This window comes from Bos indicus, chromosome 7, assembly GCF_029378745.1.
Source record: "Bos indicus isolate NIAB-ARS_2022 breed Sahiwal x Tharparkar chromosome 7, NIAB-ARS_B.indTharparkar_mat_pri_1.0, whole genome shotgun sequence".
Lineage (NCBI taxonomy): Eukaryota > Metazoa > Chordata > Mammalia > Artiodactyla > Bovidae > Bos > Bos indicus.
The window spans coordinates 864,772-885,038 of record NC_091766.1 but is presented as its reverse complement, the minus strand read 5'-3'; the positions used below and the strand labels follow the sequence as shown (position 1 = coordinate 885,038).

The following is a 20,267-nucleotide window of genomic DNA, read 5'->3' as shown; positions in this document are numbered from 1 at the left end:
GTATACAACATCCCTAAAATGAAAAATTACAGAGATATAGAACAGATTAGTGGTCGCGAGGGGTTATGGATGGTGGGGGGGAAGGAGGACAGTGTGTTTATAAAGGGGTAGTACAAGGGAGATCTTTGGGATGATGAAATAGTTCTGTATCTTGATGATGACGATGGTGGTTATATGAACCTCCATATGTGATAAAATGACATAGAACTACACAAACACTGTATCGACACTAACTGCCTGGCTCTGGTATTGCACGACAGCTATATAAACACACAGCCATCGGGGGCAACCGGGTGAAGGGGGCACAGGGCCTCTCTGTGCTATTTGTGCAACCTCTTAGGATTTGTACTTATTTCAAAATAGGAATTAAAGAGATTTGTTGAAAAGGATTTGTGATTATACTACTCTTATGTTTGAGTTCCTTCAATAGTGACCGATTCCTGAGAACAGCAGAGGCGTTCTGTAGGGCCTCTGGCTCACTCTCAAGCATTATCAAGCCCCCTGGGAGCAGCAGACTCCAGCTCCTGCACACCTTCAGGTCTCTCTGCCTGAAATGACTTCCCTCCCGCTTCTGTGTTTCTGGCCAACCTTCATCTTCCCAAGTCCAGGGCAAGCACCTGCTTTTCTGCAAGTCTTCCTCAGTAGGGCTTCCTTTCCAACCGTGACAGGCACTCCCCATTTTTTGAGCACCACAATCTGTATTCGTTTGCCTTGCAAGTCTATCTCCACTTCTACTCTGTGAGCTCCTCTATTTCTCAGTCCTCTACTAATTACACAGTGGGTGCCAGTAAATACTTGTTAAAGGAAAACTAAATGGGATGGTAAGTGCAAGGCAGCTCTGAAGTCAGAGGGCAGTGGGTCTGCCATTTATCTGGGTGAGTGAACTTGGGCAAGCACTTATACTCATCTGTAGAAGAGGGATAACTGCAGAATCAACCTCAGCGGACAGCTAGCACAGTACTCAGCACAGGCCAGAGTATTCACCTTAGCCGACCTTAGAACAGATCTTACCACACCCATTCTGCTTCTTCCAAATATCTGCATTCTGAATATGTGAACTCAACCCTGATGAGTGCAAAGGCTGATGACATGGTTAACGCTGGTGAGCACCTCCATGAAAGACACGACAGGAGGCAACGCACAGAATTTACTTTTCATTCTAGGCTGTGACAGGTAGATGGTGTGTCATGAAATTTTTAGAAGTCATCCACTTTACAACATATAATAGTAGCTATGTTTCTGAGAGTTAAGAGTTAGAAAAACAGATTTGATTCCAGAATCACAGCTGGGGGATTCACTACCTGGTTTGCATCCTTAAGCCTAGATATTCTGAAATCAAACTAGTAGCAGCATCAATTTAGATACACAATATTCAAACAGTGTAACAAATTACATTATTTACAATTCTGTAGAAATATATGTGCATGTATAAATATATATATTTTAAGGAAAAGGAGTTGTTTTACAGGCGATCATTATTATTCCTTCTCTCAGAATCATTGTAGGGAGTAGAGCTATGCTTTTTAAAAAACTTGTTCTAAATAAAATTTGTTTTTAAGCCAAATCCCCAGGTTTTTCCTATGCTGGCCTATGGAAAGACAGACTAATAGGTGATTTTCACACTGTTCATTCTCCTAATGCCAAATAATTCAGGTATGGAAATACTTTAAATAACAACCTCAAAACAGGCCAGAATTTATTTAATATAAAGAGAGTTAACATTAACACCTCGCTTTTGAAAAAGTGAAAGTGTTAGTTGCTCAGTTGTTTCCAGGTTCCTGTGTCTTTGGGATTTTCCAGGCAGGAATACTGGAGTGGGTTGCCATTCCCTTCTCCGGGGGTTCTTCCTGACCCAGGGATTGAACCGGGATCTCCTGCACTGCAGGCAGATTCTTTACCGTCTGAGCCACAAGGGAGGTGAAAAAAAATCCACCTCATTTGTAATTCATATATCCTTAGAATCTATTTTTATTATTCCTGAAATGTTTTAGAGTATGTAGTCTTTGCTTAAGAAAGGTTCTTAGGTAAAATTAGCTAGGAGAAAGGGGGAGTAGAATATTTTATAAAATCCAAAAACAAAAAAAATGAACCAAGAAACCGAATGAAATTAAAGAAAATCAATTTGCTGAATTCCACTTTCAAATGTCTAGTAAATTTCCTTAGCTATAAGGAATTCCTATGCTAAAATTGAGACTACTATTGCTGATTATTTTTATATCTATTAATTTACACCCCAACATTTTCCAAAGAGGATTTGAGGCACCAGTTAAAAATATTTTAACTGGCAATCCAAAGGCCAATTTAAAATCTGAAAAGACCCACAGTGCTTTATAAAAAATGAATTCTTGCTGTGCAAAAGATACACAAACTTGTCCCATATGGCCTTTTAATGACTCAAAGGGTCCAGGCACTGAGTATCAACAGTAGCTAACATCATAGTGTGAGCCAATCAAGACTATTTGCCTCTAGAGGAAGCGCACACCCCACCTAAGAAGGCTCCCTGAATCCAACCAAACCTTGTCTAAATCCAACTACAAATTTTCAAGAAATAGAGAAACACAAGAAATGACATTGCAGAGGTACAATCAGTAAAATCCCAATAACAGAAATACTATCGCGTCAGCAAATAAACTACAAGGAAAAGAAAAACAGAAATAAAGAGGGATCTACAGATTCAAAGACATTATCAACCAATCACAATATATGGTCCTTATCTGGATCTGTATTCCAAGGAAGAAACTATTAAAGAAACTATAAAATTTATGAGACAACTGGAAATTTGAGTGCTGGCTGGCTATTTGATATTACAGAATGACTAATTACTGCTTTTCCAAGTTTGAAAGAATTCTTATTTTTAAAATTTTTCAGATGTAAACTGAAAAATTTATGGGTGAAATGACACGATAGTTAGGATTTGCTTGAAAATAATAGTGCAGTGTGTGTTGGGGGTGTGTGAGAGCTGCAGGCATGAGGTCAGGGGGGAACCAGGTTGGCCAGTGATTAGTGATTGCTGAAGCTGGATACTACTCTGTTTACTTTCCCACATGTTTGAGATCTCTCATAATAAAACATTTACAACGAAGACTGTTGTTGAAACCAGGTCATACAATCACAGAAGGGCAAATACAAATTTAACAATTCTTAAGGAAAATTATGTAAAAATGTCACCTTCTTAACCAAGTATAACTAGATCAGAGACAGCTGTGCACGCACGTGTGTTAGTCACTTCAGGCATGTCCGACTCTTTGCGACCCTATGGACTGAAGCCTGCCAGGCTCCTCTGTCCATGGGATTCTTCAGGCGAGAATACTGGAGTGGGCTGCCATGCCCTCCTACTGCCAAATCAACAATGTTAAGGAAAAAATGTGGTTTTGTTTTACCTCATATATCATGAAATAAATTGGTTTACTCACTATTAATTGCGTCATCTGGCACTTTTCTCTATCCAGAAAATTAAGATATTTTATTTTAAATAGACAAATTGAGGTGTACCCTCTAACATTTATTTAGGAAGGCCAAATAAACACATTTTAATCTGTCAACAAATTATTTAAAGTGGTGTCCTGAAAAGTTAAGTTCTCAGGAGTAGATTCTCCTCAAGAAACTCAGGAAAATTCCTCTTCAGAGATGACTGTGCCAAAATAGGATTGTTTTTAACCCTGTAGGATCCTTTTGAAGGGGAAAAAAAAGGGTTAAATGAAGGGAAACGATATCTAGATTGGATTTTATTCTTCCAGAACAAATTAAGAGCCAAAGAGACTACTCAGAGCTAAGGGACTCAGGAAAGAATGCTGATCTGCGGGAGACCTGGGTTCAAATTTCACTTTCCAGCTGCTTGCTACAAAACAGACTGCCGAAACTCTGGGAGGCTGTTTCCTCCTGTGTAGAAAGTGGAGGCTAGCAGGCTTCCTAGCTGCTATCACAGGGCTCCAGTGACAAAAGAGAGTTCCTGGACAATTAGGGACTAGCTCCCCTAGTTGTGTGCTACCTTTCTAGCTCACTGCAACTTTTCCCTCCTAAACAACCTGCCTTGAAGTCCGGAGTCCGACAATCCTGAAATAAAACTGAATGAGGTCTGCATTTTGCTTGGCTCACAGCACTGAAAACATTTTAAAATAAGCTACTGCCAACAATTAAAAATGAAGAGAGTACAGATACAAATCTCAAATTCTGACTTCTTTCTAAAAATTGCTGGGTAAGTGGCGTCTGGTTCTCCAGGGTCTCCACTACTCCAATCTCTCACATCCGGCCCCACAGGCTAATTTTTGACCCCAATATTGGGCTGAATATTGGAGAAGGGGATGACGGAGAATGAGATGGTTGGATGGCATCACCGACTTAATGAACATGAGTTTAAGCAAGCCCTGGGAGTTGGTGATGGACAAGGAAGCCTGGCGTGCTGCAGTCCATAGGGTCCCAAAGAGTCGCACGTGATTGAGCGACTGAACTCAACTGATTGGGCTGAAGTTCCTCCTTCACCCTGCCCTTGCCCACTTCTTGTCTTCCCCTGGACCTGACAAGTTTCTCATCACCATTCAAGTCAACTCCAGCACCAGCCAAGCACCACCGCCTCCTCCAAGTTTCCACAGCACAGCCCCTCTACAGCAAGCTGTCCGAGCACTGTCTGCATGTCTCCTTTCTCTGCTGGTCTCTTGGGCTCTCTGGAGGAAGGGACCCTGTTGCTACTGACTTTGTGTCCCCAGGGCCGAGCAGAAAGCTGACCTAGATAATGTAGAATTCAATGTGTCCTGAATGCGAGGAAGGAAGTTACAGCTAAAACATTATAAAAATGTCAGATTTTATATTACAGCTTGTTCTGATAGTTACCAAATAAAGGGGTCAAGGACATTAAAATGTTTCACAAAACTAAAGCAACCTACCATCTGCATGTAAGTTTCACAAGTTAGTCAGAAGTCACTAAATAAACAGAAAGCAGAGGCAACAGGCTGGCAGGGTCATTCATTCATTTACTCACTTAACTGATATTACTGAATACTTACTGTGTGCTTTCTAAGCACTGGGGATAAAGCAGTGGACAAATCAGACAACTACCTGTTTTCATAAAGCTATAATCCTAATGGGAGAAACAGAAAATAAACAGGCAAATCAATAGAATAGTTTCAAACCAGATACTGGGAAGAAAAGTAATGTAATGAGACAGAATGACTAAAGGAGGAGAAAGGGTGGTCAAGGAAAGCATTCTGTAAATTGAAACATGTGAGGAGAAGGACCAGAAGGAGTCAGCTGTGCAAAGATCCGGGAGGCAACTCCAATCACTGGATACATGTGCAAAGGTCCTGAGGTAAACAGAGCTGAGGGTTCAAGGCCAGTAAAATGGGTTGGTTAGGAGACCAGTGCTCCGGGTTGGGGGACTTGTCGGGGGTGAGCTGGTCAGGGCCCGCTCAGGCACTGCTGGGCACCGAGTATGCAATGACAAGGCACTTGGGGAGCACGAGGATGGGGGACTCTGGGCGGAGTCTGCTACACTCAAACCAGCAAGGAGCAGTATCCCGCCCAATTTTCCACAAGTGTGCACCGGGCGGGCTCCTGCCCAGGGCCTTTCACACACATTCATGGAGCTTGACAACAACACTGTCCAAAACGGTAGACATTTCCCCCACTTTGCCTAGGGGAAAACAGAGGAACAGCAAGGATCAGTGCCTTCGCCAAGGTCGCAGGAATCAGATCCCAGGCTCTGAGCATCCGGGAGGAGGTATGCAGCTGGGTGCCAAACAATCGGGGCGGGGGAGGGGGCGCCCACAGACCCTACAGCAGGTCTGCCGGGGCCAGAGCGGGGAGCGAGCCAGCAGCTCTGGGGCGCGGACAGCCGGGCGTAAGGGGGTGACTGCGGCAGCCTGGAGGAAGAGGGGCTGCGGCCGGGGTCTCCAGCACCCCGCAGACCCCACAGAACCCGGTCTTCCCGCTCCGCACCACCCTGTCCTCGCGGAGCCTGGCCTCGCGGCCTTCCCGCCGCCCCTCCCCGGCGAGGCTCGGTCCCAGAGTCCCCGCTGGGCCTAACCCGCCCGCCGGGCTCACCTCGCCTCCCCGCCGCCGCGCCAGAGGGAGAGGGCAGGCGGGTGGACTGGCGGCGCAGCGCGCTAGCTGCTCGCGGCTCCGCTGCTCCGGGCTCGGCCGGCCGCCCCGCCCCGCTCTCCTCCGCTCCGCCCCGCCGCCGCCGTCGCCGCCGCCGCAAAGGGTGTGAGGGGCGCCGGGGCGCTTAAGACCCTTCCGGTCTGGATTGCTTCTCCTCCGCTGCAGCCGCCGCCGCGGCGCCCGGCCTGACCGACCCGCGCGCCGGCCAATCAGCGAGCGGAGAGCTGGGCGGGCGCGGCCAATCGCGCGCGCGCGGGGCTGGGGCTACTGCCGGGCGGCTCCGGAGGGGAGGCGGGCCGAGCCCGGCGCTGGTTGACCAGTTCTTCTGGGAGCGGCGCTCGGCGGCCGTGCTGCCGATCTCTTCGCGTCTTCTTGACGCAAGCCCGGCTCGGCGCTCTGACTGAGCTTTACAGGCGCCCTCGGTACGGCGGCCGAACACCGCGCTGGGAGGCGATGGAGAGGGGTACTGACGGGACCGAAAGCCGGGCCGCTGGGCTTGCAGGTGCAGACTGACAGTAGCGAGTCGGCCTGGAGGAAGGCCGAGAAGGTCCTTGAGGAGAGAGCCAGGGCGAGGGGAAGCCGGGGCCTTGGCGTCCAGGACTGGGAGGCGGAGGCGGCGAGGACGTGGAGACGAGAGGAATGGACCTTGGGTTCCTTTGCTCACTGTGAAGGAGTTTGAAGGTTGCTGCCAGAAGCCGAGGAGGGGCATGGGAGGAGATGGCCATATGTAGGCCCCGGCAGGTCAGTGACAGAGGGGAGAAGACTGGCTGGTGAGCCAGGAGCAGAGTTCAAGCCTCTTGAACAAAAATTGCCACCATCAAGGATTATGGAAAACTCAGGAGATCTGGCTGTCAGAGCTGTGGTTTTACAAAGGAGCATTCATTCCTGGGTCTTCTCAGAGGAGAATGGCAGAGTCAAATGGAGGGAAGGGAGTGCAATGCTGAGGGCCCATAGGACCTGTGATTTGTTGGCAGTGACCTTCTTCAGAGGCGTCTCCCTCAGCTAGCCTCTGGATCTGGTTCCAGCAGGTCTGAAGGTGTGAAATGATGGGAGAGTTGTTGTCAGATCCGTGTTTCTATAAGCAAAGCTAGAAGTGAGGCACGAAGGTTGGACCCATTGGGGAAAATCTCGGAGGTCAGTGGATGGGGTGAGGGGACTTTGGGGATGGAGGAACTTGTGAACTGTAAAGGAGAACAGTCCTCATAGGGTGGCCAGGGTAGGGGCCAAACTGGAGGGAAGGAGCAGGACCCTGCAAATGGGGAAGCTAAGGGGCACGGAGCAGAGTGGCAGAATTTGGGGAGGCTGGCAAGCCTGTGACCCAGGGCCAGGCTGGGGGTACCAGGACCTCAGAAGAGGGGTAGTGTAGAGGAAGGGATCCAGGTACAGAGTTCCCCTTAGGCCACCCTGATCTTGGCTACCAGAGCGAGTTTTCTAAAACTAAGTATGGCTCATCCCTGTTTGAAGTTGTAGTTCCTGAGTGTTGCCTACACTGATAAGGGCCCACCTGATAGGCTCCTGCCCACACCCAACCATACTGCTACCTGCTCTGGATGCACAACAGAAAACAGGGAGCAAAAATTGCCACCATCAAGGATTATGGGAAACTAATGAGGTCTGGCTGTCAGAACTGTTGGTTTACAAAGAAGCATTCCTCGGTGCCTCTCAGATTAGGAAGGAGCACCCGTTCTCAGATACACTGCAGTCCTGACTTTGCAGCAATCACCCCTTGCAAAGTGAGTTCCAAAAATCATTGTACACATATTCACTCCATCAGAGGACAGCATTTCATGTAGAGCTTTCTGAAAGGATCCTGCTTTCCGGCTTATGGCGTACAGTGAACCTTTATGGACACAGCCGAAGTGACAGGATAGGGGTCAGGGAGCTGGTCTGTACTTGGAAGAGTGTACAGAACTCCAGTGGGGGCTAACAAGTGAGAAGATCCTGCCACAAGTGTGTTGAGAACTGTAGGGATCGGGGAGAGGGGAATGTATGGGCATGACTGACAGCTGATCTAGCCTGCCAGGTGGGGAAGAGCAGTTGAGGAAGGCCTCCTGGACAAGAGGAAGCCCCAGCTGAAGATGGAAAGCCAGCAGGAATGTGCTGGGCCAGTGCTTCAGACAGACAGAGCGTTCAGACCCAGCGGTAAGACCTGCACGCTGTGTTCAGGGAACCACACATCACCTATTCTTGTTGGAGATGGAGAAGGGATACTGGAAAGTTATGAGGGCTTTGAGGTGGGTGGACTAGCACAGGTGACTGGAGGCCCATAGGCTGGCTTCAGCTCCCAGAATGCCTTGTTTAACCCTGAGAGTTTTTCTATATTTCTATGTTTTTTATTTGCCAACATTTAAAAATTGGGAGCTTTCACCTTGAAAACTCTCGGATTGTTGGTTTCACTGTCTGCCTAATAGTTAAAGCTCTGGCAACGTGAGGTTCATATTACCATAGTTTCAGCTGGAACTAAGTGGCAGCTGTCCCACTAGGTGAGAGCCCCTAGTTCACCACAGTCTTAACTCCCTATTACCCACACCTGCCTGCAACTTCACTCACCCCTTACCTACTGGGCCTTGGGGCATCACAGGGTGGAGACCTGGCTATAGAGGTAATGGGCAGCTCTTGTGGAGTATTAAGAAAGGAAGTGAGCAATGTGATGGGATGTTTGTTTTGGAAAGATCATTAAGGCACATGAAGTTTCAGGGATGAGGGACTTAAGATCACAAGACCAATTAAAGAGCTATTGCTACAGCCCTTGTAAGAGAAGATGACAGCTGGCCTGGGGCCAAGGCAGCAGGTGTCAAGAGGAAGGAACTGATTTTAAAACTGTTTCAAAACTTTAAGAAAATGCAAATTGATTTACAACCCACTATCAGTACACACCCCGCTACACACCCCAATAGGATGGCTGTATTAGAAAAGACAATAGCAAGTGTTGGCAATGATGTGCAACTCTCATACACTGCTGGTGGAAAAGCAAACTGGTTTATCCACTTTGGAAAACAGTTTGATAGTTTCTGATAACATTAAACATACACCTGTCATATTGCCCAGCAATGCCATCACTGGATATATACCCAAGAGAAATAAAAGCATGTTCACATAAAGAATATTCATAGCAGCTTTATTCAAAACAATCAAAAACTAGGAACAACCCATGTGTCCATAATTCAGTGAATGGAAAGGAACTGTGGTATATCTGTGCAGTAGAATATTGCCTGACAGCTGGCCTGATGGCAAGTGCACAACAAGGAAAAGTACTAAAAACAGAAAGTGAAAGAAACCAAACATAAGACCACATGATTCCATATATATGACCTTCTGGGAAAAGCAAAGTCATATTAGTGGTTGCCAGAGGTCAAGGTAGAGGGCAGGGGGAGATAATTACCAGGAGCCACAGGTGAATTTTTTGGGATGATCAGTTCAGCTCAGTTCAGTTGCTCAGCTGTGTCCAGCTCTTTGTGACCCCATGGACTGCAGCACACCAGGCTTCCCTGTCTATCACCAACTTCCAGAGTTCACTCAGACTCACGTCCATCGAGTCAGTGATGCCATCCAACCATCTCATCCTCTGTCATCTCCTTCTCCTCCTGCCCTCAATCTTTCCCAGCATCAGGATCTTTTCCAGTGAGTCAGTTCTTTGCATCAGGTGGCCAAAGTATTGGAGCTTCAGCCTCAGCATCAGTCCTTCCAATGAATATTCAGGACTGATTTCCTTTAGGATGGACTGGTTTGATCTCCTTGCAGTCCACGGGACTCTCAAGAGTCTTCTTCAACACCAAGTTCAAAAGCATCAATTCTCCCACAATCAGCTTTCCTTTGGGGTATTTCTGTTGGGTATACTCTATTTGTATCTTAATTATGGTGGCCCTCATATGACTATGACATGGGTTCAATCCCTAGTTGAGAAGATGCCCTGGAGAAGGGAATGGCAACCCACTCAGTAGTCTTGCCTGGAGAATCCCACGGACAGAGGAGCCTCATGGGCTACAGTCCACGGGGTTGCACAGAGTCGGACATGACTGAAGCGACTTAGCACACAGGCATATGACTGTATATGTATCAAAACTCAGAACTGTGCACCTCAGAAAAGATGACTTAATGTGTGTAAATTATACAAAGCAAACTTAATGTAAAGGAAAAAAAACTTTAAGAGGTGGAATTGTTGGGTCTTGGAGATAGGCCATAGGGGTGAGTGAGGAGGAGTAGTCAGAGCGGGAAACCTGGCTTGGTTTTTGACTGGGGACTTCTGCCCTTGGCCCGCTCATGAGGAGGCCCTTTAGAATCTGTTTCTGGCTGCCCTTCCCTGCCCTGGATACTACAGACACTGCCCACTTCCCCATCCCATATGGGCCTCTTCGCCTGGGTTCTGGTCAGGCTCTCCACTTCAGTTATGGTCCTTTGGGCAAGGGATTAGCTTATCTGAACCTCGGTTCCATGTGGAGTCGGCTTTCAGCCTCCCCCCACATGGCCTGCTCTCCCTCCACTCCCCTAAGCCCTTCTCTGTCTTCTCCCCAGCCCTTACCAGGACCAGAGATGTGCCAGAGGGTTCAAATCAGTACTGTCTCAGTTGTGTTATAGAAAGCCATACTGCATTTAAACCAATGGGGACAATGTGGGGAGTTTCCTGCACGATAGCACCTGAGGGATTGCAGGGGTAAAGCTGGTCTCAGTACTACAGGCTTGAGAGCTAGGGTGAGGCCTTGGCAGCCAGAGGAAGGCTTTCTGTCCCATCGCATTCCTGTGTCAGCTTCCTTCTCCCCATGTCACCTTCTGCTCTCTCTGTCTCAAATCAAGTTTGAAAACCCCCCATAGGAGGACTGTGATAGCTTGCCCTTCAGGGCTCTCACTCCCATGCTGGTCAGTCAGTCTCATATGAGGACATGGAAAGAGAAAGGGTAGAAAACAGTTGGGAAAGGCAGAAGTCTGGATTTTACTCTCCAGTGATAAGAAACAGGGTGTCTGAGCCGGGGGCATAGCTGAAAGTATGGGAGCTGTATGAGAATGGGGAACCCATGGCCCCATGACTGAATGCAGTGATCCTCAGCCCTCCTTTTCCGGTGTTTTCCAGAGTACCAGTTGCTGGACCCTTGCCCAAAGGCAAGGGACTAGAAAACTTTTCTGCAAGTCTGACCAACCCTGAAGCCTAAAGGAAAGGCCTGACCCTCCATCTGCCCACAGGTCCCCTACCACATTGACCAGCGGTGAATCTCGGCATCAAAATAAGTGCCACTGTGTGCCTAGGACTGTTCAGCCTACCTTGAATCTGACTGAACAGTCCAAGGTCACATGGCAAAGAAAACTTAGACAAATCAAACAGAAAAACAGGCTATGTAGAGAAGGAAATTCTAACAGAAAAAAAAAAAAAAAATCTTTGCAGGCTTCAGAGGATATGAAAAAATATTGCATCCTTGAAACAAGCTGCTAAGTCGCTTCAGTCCTGTCTGACTCGGTGCCACCCCATAGAAGGCAGCCCACCAGGCTCCCCCGTCCCCGGGATTCTCCAGGCAAGAACACTGGAGTGGGTTGCCATTTCCTTCTCCAATGCATGAAAGTGAAAAGTGAAAGTGAAGTCGCTCAGTCGTGTTGGACTCTTAGCAACCCCATGGACTGCAGCCTACCAGGCTCCTCCGCCCATGGGATTCTCCAGGCAAGAGTACTGGAGTGGGGTGCCATTGCCTTTTCCGTGCCTTGAAACAAGAACCACCATTAAAAAAAGTTCAGCACACAAAGTATGTCTTGTGCTCTCAGCTGAGATGGCTTAGAAGTGATGACATCCTAGGAGTAGCACACCCAGAGCCTAGGTCTGGTTTCTAATGCCATTCTCAAATAAAGGAAACCAGGGGTCCTTAGAGCAAAGGCTGATTCTAGGGCAGGGGCTGGGAATATCCAAGATGAGCCTAGAGCAGGCTGTAGGCAATAAAGGAAGTGCTTCCGAAGCACATCCACAAACAAGGGGGCATGCCACAGGAGCCAGCTGAAGGAGCTCCCAGTAGCCATCGCTGGAAAATTTGAACAACAAAATAAAAGTAACCTAGTTCTAGGTTGTGACTCAAAGAATAAAAATAAATATCCATGAGTTTCATAGTAATAGAAATAGATGATTTAACAACAAAAAAGTAGGGAAGAACAGACAAATCTGTACTGAAATCCAAATAATTTATATGGATACGTCCCTCCTATGGAAGTGAAGCCTACTTCCCTTACTCTTTAAGTGTGGGGTAGGCATTGTGGCTTCCTTCTAACGAGTTCAGTATGGAAAGTGGATTCCCCAGAAAGCCCTGGGGAATAGAGAATCTGACAAACATTGCCTCAGTCAGGTGACCATGTTTAACATAACACTGATAAGACATGTTGATAGTATGTACCCTTGATATGAAATGATGAGAATGGCATTTTACTTCTGAGGTCTTCCTCTCCAAAACACAGAGCACCAGTCTAACCATGAGGATAGCATCAGACAAATCCAAGTGTAAGACATTCTACAAAATACCCACCAATAGTCCTCAAAACTGTCAAAGCAATCACAAACAAGGGAAGTCTGAGAAACTCAGCCAAAAGGAGACATGTGATATCCCTGAATAGGAAAAGGGAATTAGAGACAAATTATGGACATATGAATAAATTATGGGCTTTAGTTAAACACATCAGAGCTAAAAAAAAAAAAAAAAGAGCTCTTGGAAATTAAATCATTTGGAAGAAATGAAAAATCTGGTAATAGGTTGGGAGAGAAAACTGAAGAAACCTCCCAATTAGTAGCACAAAAAGAGAAGATGAATAATAGAAAGAATAAGAAATTATAGGTCATTCTAGTAGCTTGACCTCTGTAGTCAAAGGCTCTACCCCTGAGATATATGCTTCAGCAGCTTCACCTCTGAATAACAGAAAGGCTAGAGAAGAAAAATGAAGTCTACAAAAAAGTAACTCAAGAAAACAACCCGACCTGACAGTTATGAGTAACCAGACTGAAATCAACACTAAATGAAAAGAGATCCAAGGCACCTTGTTGTGATATCTGAGAACACAGGGAACAAAAAGAAGGAAATAAGGAGGTCACTGACAAAGGCATACCAGAGTGACTTTGGACTCCTCAGGTGCAATACTGAGAACACGATAAGGGATCACTGCCTTTATGATTCTGAAAGAAATATTTTTATCTGACATAGAATTCTATAATTAGCTAAACCTTTAATCAAGTATGAGTAATAAAGTCATTTCTAGACATGCTAGGCCTCAAAACATTTACCTCCCAGCATCTTTACTCAAGAAGGATGTGCTCCACCAGAACAAAGAAGGGAATTCAAAAGAAGACTATAAGAGACAGGAAGCAAGAGAGATGAGTGATGAGGCGGGACTTCCTGGAGGAAGGTGAAAGGTGACCCCAGAGTGACAGCTCTGCCACTGATGGGGAGGGCAGCTGAACCACATGGACTGTCATCAGCAAGACCCCCATTTCCATCAGGTCACCTTCTTTACTTGAGGACAGAATGCTCAGGAGAACTGGCCCAGATTCTCATCAGTACTTGACTTGACCATGTATAATGAGGGTCTCTCCTCCTAGGCTCTGCTGAGGACACATATCCCTCACAGAGGTTTTCTGCTTTTCCCCGAGAGCAGGAAGTAGACCATGGCGGGCTCAGGAATAGAAGACAGAGCAGCCCACTCTCACTGACCAGGCTTCTGCTGCATGTCCAGCACCTGGTTGACACCTCAGTCTTGCTAGGCACCCAACTGTGGAGAGCCCTGTTTCTCAAACTCACTCATGGTTTTGCTTGCAAGTTCCCCCAGAAAGGGCCTTGTCACCTCCTAGAGAAACAAGTCAGACCATGACCCAAGCCTGCTCTGCTCACCTCCTCTGGAGCCTCTGCCCAGTGTGGGCAGTGCTGCTCTCTCTCTGCATGGCTGGTGTGTGCTTGTCCTCTGATTTCAAGGCTAGGTAGTAGTTTTGTTTGAGTATTATTGTGTGAATGTGATAAACAGAACTATAGAGAAAAGCAAGGGATCGATTAGTATGGAAGTGAGGGTGGTCATCACCTCAGGAGTGAAGGATGAAATACATTTTTTCTGGTTGTTGTTCAGATAAAGATGTTCTGGCTAGTTTGTAGTCTCCTAACCTCAAAAGTTGTACTGGTCATTGTTTGGTCAGGAGGACAGAAACCAGAGCAGGCATTTCCAGCAGAATTTACACCCTTATTTATTTGTAAGAAGGGCAGAAGGAAGGTCTGAGAATGCCATCAGGGCCCCTGGGTTCCTGCAAGCTCTCAGAAGTGGGATGCTGGAGGAGCCCCAGGAAGCCTCTGTTGGTGGCCAGCACAGCATGGAGCACTGAGTGATGGGTGAGCTTTAGGGAGCACTGCCACAGTGGGTGTATTGGTGCTAAGGGCCACAATAGGACTCCCCATCTACTTCTGCCAGAGCAGAAATAAGTGATATGAATTTCCCAATGAATAATACAATTTCTAAACTTTCAAATCTCCCAGGAGTGCTTCTTGCTGGTGGAATTCAGCTGGAAACGTAGTTCCCAGGTTTCCAACCCCTGTTATTCAGGGGAGAGCCTAGAAGGGGGAGGAAAAGTCACTGGATAGCCCACAGGTAATCCAGAACTAAGGTCTGCTGGTACTCTAGAGCCCCACATGTCAGTTAGTGGCCGTGAAGACACCATTCGTGCAGTCTGGGATAGCACTTTCATAGGGAGCCAAGTTCCAACTCCAGAACTGGCTCTCTGGCTTTCTATCTTCCTGCCTGATTCTATTAATAAAATTGGTGACTTTATAGGATCATTGGGGAAAAAAGTACAAATCTGAGTTTCACCTCTGTGTGCTGTGTGCAGGCTCTGGGCAGCCATCTCAAGCAGCATCTCGTGGCCCAACCTCCTCCAACATCTGTTGAGTGGATTCTCATTCCAGAGTTCCAAACCTCCTGCATTTTGTTCCACCCTGTTAACACAGTCCTCATTTTCCTCCTAGAAGCACACAGGTCATGGGTATGGGGACAATGCCAGTGGCTACCAAGAAACAGGGCTGCCCCCATGAGTTACTGCTCAGTTTTTGAGGAGCCCTCAAAAAATATGTACACAAAAAGAACAAGATTAACAAAAATCACACACACACACACAATTTTACTGTTATTTATTGTCTTAAAATTGCATAGTACTTTGATTGTGCATGCTTTTAAACATAGGGCAAGGTAGCCCACTTGAAACTATTCTCTTGCATGGGATTTTTCAGGCTGTTTTTACTCTGGGCAGGAGCAGGGACCAAAATGCTGCCTGGGCTTAAAAAGAACCATGATGAGATGAGAGAGAAGTTGGAGAGTCAGAGAGATTAAGATGAGAAGACACTGTTGAAAGGAGCTGAGGTCTGATAGGACCTATGGAGGCATAGGAAGATGGTGGGAGGGCGCTTCCCCGAGGTCAGAGGACAGGACTCGGTAGCAGCCAAGAGAGGATGGGAAAGGAGAAAAGAGTCCAGAGGGGCAATGCCTGGCACTCAAATCTGAGATGTACATTCCCTGCCAGGGGACTGGGTGCACTGGGTAGCCTGAGGGCACCGTTGGCTACAGAAAGCCACATACTAGAAAAATAACTTAAAAGCTATACAACTGTCATTATAAATATTTTGTCTTTAGTGTTGGTTAAAAAAGGTTCACAGTTACTCTGAAGAGAGCTGTATCTCTATTGCACGGTATTGGAAGAGTCTGCTCAGATCCCCATGTGTAAACAATGATTCCCTTCTCCTCTGGCGACTTCAGGACACAGAGAAAACACTACCTGCTGTAAGCAAAGCACTTGGGTACAAGGCACATCAAAGCTGTCAAGCTCTATCGGGATCTACTGAGAACACGCCGGATGCCAGCTTTTCTTCCCACTTGGTTTCACTGGGACAGGTCTTGAAGGTGGTAGTGGTCTCCTCTAGCTTCTCATTCCACGGTTACAGACTTGGCCAGATTTCTGGGGAAGTCAACCTAAAACGACAGAAGGTAGCTGCTCAGACCCACAGGTCTCAGCAACACACTGCGTTGTAAAGCCAGCTCTCAAAGTACTTTACAATAGGAAGATGAATATTCCTGGGCACCTCCAACCATGAGCTCCTTGAGACCTGCATCTTGGAAGGGATTTCTTATTCTAGAAACAATTATGTTTATTCAGTAAATGTTAATGGTGTACCTGATATGTGTCATGCAGTGTTAACACTATTAAAAGGATATGATTCATGCTATTAAAAACAGCTAGCTCAATTTGTTGGAGAAGGCAACGGCAACCCACTCCAGTACTCTTGCGTGGAAAATCCCATGGATGGAGGAGCCTGGTAGGCTGCAGTCCACGGGGTCGCTAAGAGTCGGACACGAGGAGCGACTTCACTTTCACTTTTCATTTTTATGCATTGGAGAAGGAAATGGCAACCCACTCCAGTGTTCTTGCCTGGAGAATCCCAGGGACGGGGGAGCCTGGTGGGCTGCCATCTATGGGGTTGCACAGAGCTGGACATGACTGAAGCAACTTAGCAGCAGCAGCAGCTCAATTTGTACTGTTAAAAATTCACTTTTCTTGGAAGTAGACACACTAAAATATTGGTTAAAGGTGGGGCTTGGGAAGGAAATGTGACTGAGGATGGTTGATAAAGGGGGCTTCAAGTTTATCTACAGGGTCTTATTTTGTTTACAGTAACATTAAAGAAGAGAAGAAACAAATATAACAAAATGCTAGCGATTGTCAATGATGGATGACATATGTACCATTGGATGTTTGTTATATTGTTTTTGGTGTTGATATGTATTTTTTAAAGCTCCTCAAAACAAAATTGTAATAAAACTTCTATGTGCACACACACTTTCTGGTGAGATCATAAATTGGTTCTTTTCTGGAACAGAAATTGAAATAGGAATCCCAAAATGTTGAATGATTTGCTAGACTGAGGATAAACCTTCTAATATGGGAGGAAGATATATATATGCACAAAGATAATTCACTGCAATTGTTATTTATGCAGATATTCCAAAAGATTAGAAACAGTTTAAACAACAGAAGACTGGTTAAGTCATTGTTAAAATCTATGTTATAAGACTGTGGTGGAATATTGTGCAACGATCAAATGCTGCTTACAAGTTCAAGATCTGAGAACTTGTACTGTGTTGTATACACTTGTATTAAAAAGAAAGTTGTGAAATTTCATCCTTGATATTATCTCAAAAAATCTTTAAAAATTTACAGGCACAAGGAAAAGACCAAAATAAAATATTAAATTTGCTCATCAAATTGCCTCTGGGTGAGGAGCTTATGGTTTAATATGGTCTTTACACATCTTGCAGTTCCTGTCGTTGTTTTCAGGGGGTATAAGTTACTTTAAAAAATTATTTTGAATGAAAATATTTCCCTTATGAATATTTATACCCAGTAAGTATTTAAGAACCAAATGGAACTCTGGGATTATGTCTCTCCCCTTTGCTGGATGAGGTGCAATTTTTAGACATACGTCATATCCTCGGAGTACAGCCAGGTGGAAGGAGAGGAGCTGCAGTGGAATCACACTCAGGATGCCCTGCAGGCAGTCTACGGTGTGGGGCAGCTCGATCGTTTTATATGCAAACTTGGAGCTTTCAGTGTCGTCCTTGGAGCACAGTATAATCGGGCGACCCTAAGACAGAAAAATGTGATCACAAGATGCAGGTTATCTCTGAAAGGAGCAATCCGTCACACACAGCAGAGTTTCTAAGATCAACATATTGCAATAATAATATTGTGATCTTTTGTCTTTGCTGGAGTTATGAGTCAGGTGATGTATCTGATTTGTGTAAAGGTCAAAGAATTTGGAGGCTTTTGTCAAAAAGGTTCCTATGCTTCCGTGGTTGTGGTGGTGGGGCAGTCTCCTGCTGCATTAATTCAGCACCCGTTTATTGAGTGGCTTCAGTGTGCCTTGCAAAGAGCAGCAGTTCTTACCCCTTACTCTAGGGGCTCATAGTCAAGTGGTAGGAAAACAAAAATGTCAATAAGCAAACCAATAAATAGCAGTGAATTTCAGATAAATGTCACCAAGGCAGTAAAACCCCGTAACAAGATTGGGAGACAGTGGGAAGGTTCGAGAAGTTCTCTGAAAAGGAGGCATTTGTATTGAGACCTGAATGATGAGAGGCCAACTGCTTGAAGAAAGGTGGGAAGACTGTTCAGGGCAGGGGAAACAGCCTGTGTTTTCCAAAGTCTAGCAGATTACTGCAACTGGGGATGGGGGGCGTTTTCAGTAATGGAAACTCCTGAATTTGGATCCAGTTGGTCAGAAATGTGGGTGGGCTGGGAAGCTGAAAGACTGCAGTTGGTGGCTGACGTGAGGGTGGTCTTGTGGAGGACAGAGCCCTTCACCTGTGAAATCTAACTCTGGGTGGCCAATATCAGAACTGCCCCCAGGGATCTCCAACAGACCTCCTTTGGTCTCATGTCTCGGATCCAGGAACCCCCAGGTCATCTGGATCACTGGGCCTCATCTAGGAGTTTCTGTGGGCATGGCTGCAGGCTGGCCAGTCCCTTTCTGAATGTGCACCATGCACGAGGGACCCCTGAAGTATGTGCTCACACCTGCTCACCAGCAGGAACGAACACTCATTGCTGGTGCTGGCCAACAGTGGGTGAGGTGGGCATGAGTGTAAGAGAACAGGAGAGAAGTGACCCAGCCTGCCAGAGGGCCCTCACCTGGCGGGCTGTGACCTGCTGCAGGGCGTTCTGGCATTTGGCAAAGCAAGGATCCTTCATGATGACCATGATGACAGGCATCTGCTTATCAATCAGCGCCAGGGGGCCGTGCTTCAACTCTCCAGCCAGGATGCCTTCTGAGTGCATGTAGGTTATCTCTTTAATTTTCTGGGGAAACATGAGGCGGAATCAGTGTCATGCTACTAATGGGAGCAGATCATCCAGTGGGGAGAAAGGGAAGCCAGGGGAAGGATGATCCAGGGAGCAGAGAGCTGAGGCCCACAAGGCAGATGGACATACTGGAGTGGTCAGTGGTACTGAGGGTAGCCAGTGAGGCCAGGCCCAGGGAAGAGGGTTACCTGCTGCCTAGCGCATGCACAAAGCCCAGCACACAGCTTGTGTCCTCAGTCGAGCTCTGGGGCACAGCCACCCTGCCCCCACCATGATGGGCAAGTCAGTATCAGTCTAGCTTGTCCCCTTCCCTTTTGAGCCAGCCCCATGGTTTCCCTAACAGTCATAGTTTGTAATGATGGCATTGTATTCTACACCTTCATTTAATTATCTGATTAACCGATCCCTCAATTCTAGATGATTAATAACTTCTAAAGTGTTGCTCCAACTTAACTATCAAGCAAAATGACACACACTGGGGTGTTAATGGAGTTTTCCCCCTATGTTTAGAGAGATCCTTTTTTTTTTTCAGTTACTATTAAACCCACGTCATTGAACTAGTGAGAGTGTCGAAGAAAACATTGCTCAACTCCCCTAGAACTACTTGGGTCAGGGAAACATTGTCAGAAGTGCGGCTCCGCTCTGGATGCTGCAGACGGCGGAAGTACTGTACCCAAGATACCACAGAGGGGTCACAGACTTGTGCCAGCAGCAGTGTAAAAGCTTCTTTCTTTCCTCCAGGACTAACTTGGAGACACAGTTGAATATGCATCTTTCACCAGCACACTCAGGAGCTGCAGCTGAGCACCCCACAAGAGACAGCAGAGGCATGGCTGTGGGGTACCAAGAGGGTGCCCCACCCGAGCATTAAGTCTATTGCTCCTGAGAAGCTGTGTACTTGGCCCCTCACAGGTGCCAGAATCTGCACTGGAAGGATGTGGGAGCTGAAGCTTCCTGCAGTCTGGCAACTCAGGGCTAGCACCGCACCCCAACGCCCTGCCTCCTATAATACTCTGTTTCCCACTGGTGGCGTCATTCTTCCAAATGGGGGTGGTGGGGGGTATAGGCAGTTGCTCCCACAGGGAGAGGAGGGGAGTCTAGCTGAGTTATAGATGCTGCCACACTTCTGACACTCCAATTTACCTTGCTTGATCATCTGATCCGTAAACAGCAAGTGGATAGTGAGTAAGGCAAGCTCTAGGCTCGGGTCTCTGTACATCTCCTTCCGCCCTCTTAGTAGCCCTGTGGTCCTGGTATCTTGCCCCTACTTCATCAGCTTTCTCTCAAGCCACATCTTTATTGCTGCAGTGGGCAAAACAGCCAGTCATCG

At 46.7% G+C, this 20,267-nt stretch overlaps 2 protein-coding genes and 1 long non-coding RNA gene across 9 annotated transcripts in view; 1 reads left to right on the top strand and 2 right to left on the bottom strand.

The window, feature by feature from the left end:
* The window catches only part of MAPK9 (mitogen-activated protein kinase 9), a 68,103-nt gene extending 61,843 nt beyond the window's left edge, over positions 1-6,260 (bottom strand). For 2 of the 6 annotated variants that reach the window (XM_019963701.2, XM_019963702.2), the window contains exon 1: positions 6,037-6,258. The gene's annotated coding sequence lies outside the window, so the exon portion shown is untranslated. Of the gene's footprint in view, positions 1-5,000; positions 5,075-6,036 lie in introns of all 6 variants that reach the window. The other 4 variants (XM_019963700.2, XM_070792314.1, XM_019963704.2 and 1 more) reach the window with 4 other exon arrangements.
* Positions 6,261-6,399: 139 nt separating this feature from the next.
* On the top strand, positions 6,400-15,532 carry LOC139184010 (uncharacterized). The gene is made up of 2 exons (XR_011567426.1): positions 6,400-8,235; positions 11,159-15,532. It is a non-coding gene; the product is annotated as an uncharacterized lncRNA (long non-coding RNA).
* The window catches only part of GFPT2 (glutamine-fructose-6-phosphate transaminase 2), a 45,698-nt gene continuing 40,629 nt past the window's right edge, over positions 15,199-20,267 (bottom strand). The window contains exons 17-19 of one of the 2 annotated variants that reach the window (XM_070792311.1): positions 18,767-18,934; positions 17,559-17,720; positions 15,199-16,050 (exon numbers count right to left, since the gene is read on the bottom strand). In XM_070792311.1, coding sequence (XP_070648412.1) covers positions 16,006-16,050; positions 17,559-17,720; positions 18,767-18,934 — 375 coding nt within the window. In that variant the 3' untranslated portion in view covers positions 15,199-16,005. The other variant, XM_070792312.1, reaches the window with a different exon arrangement.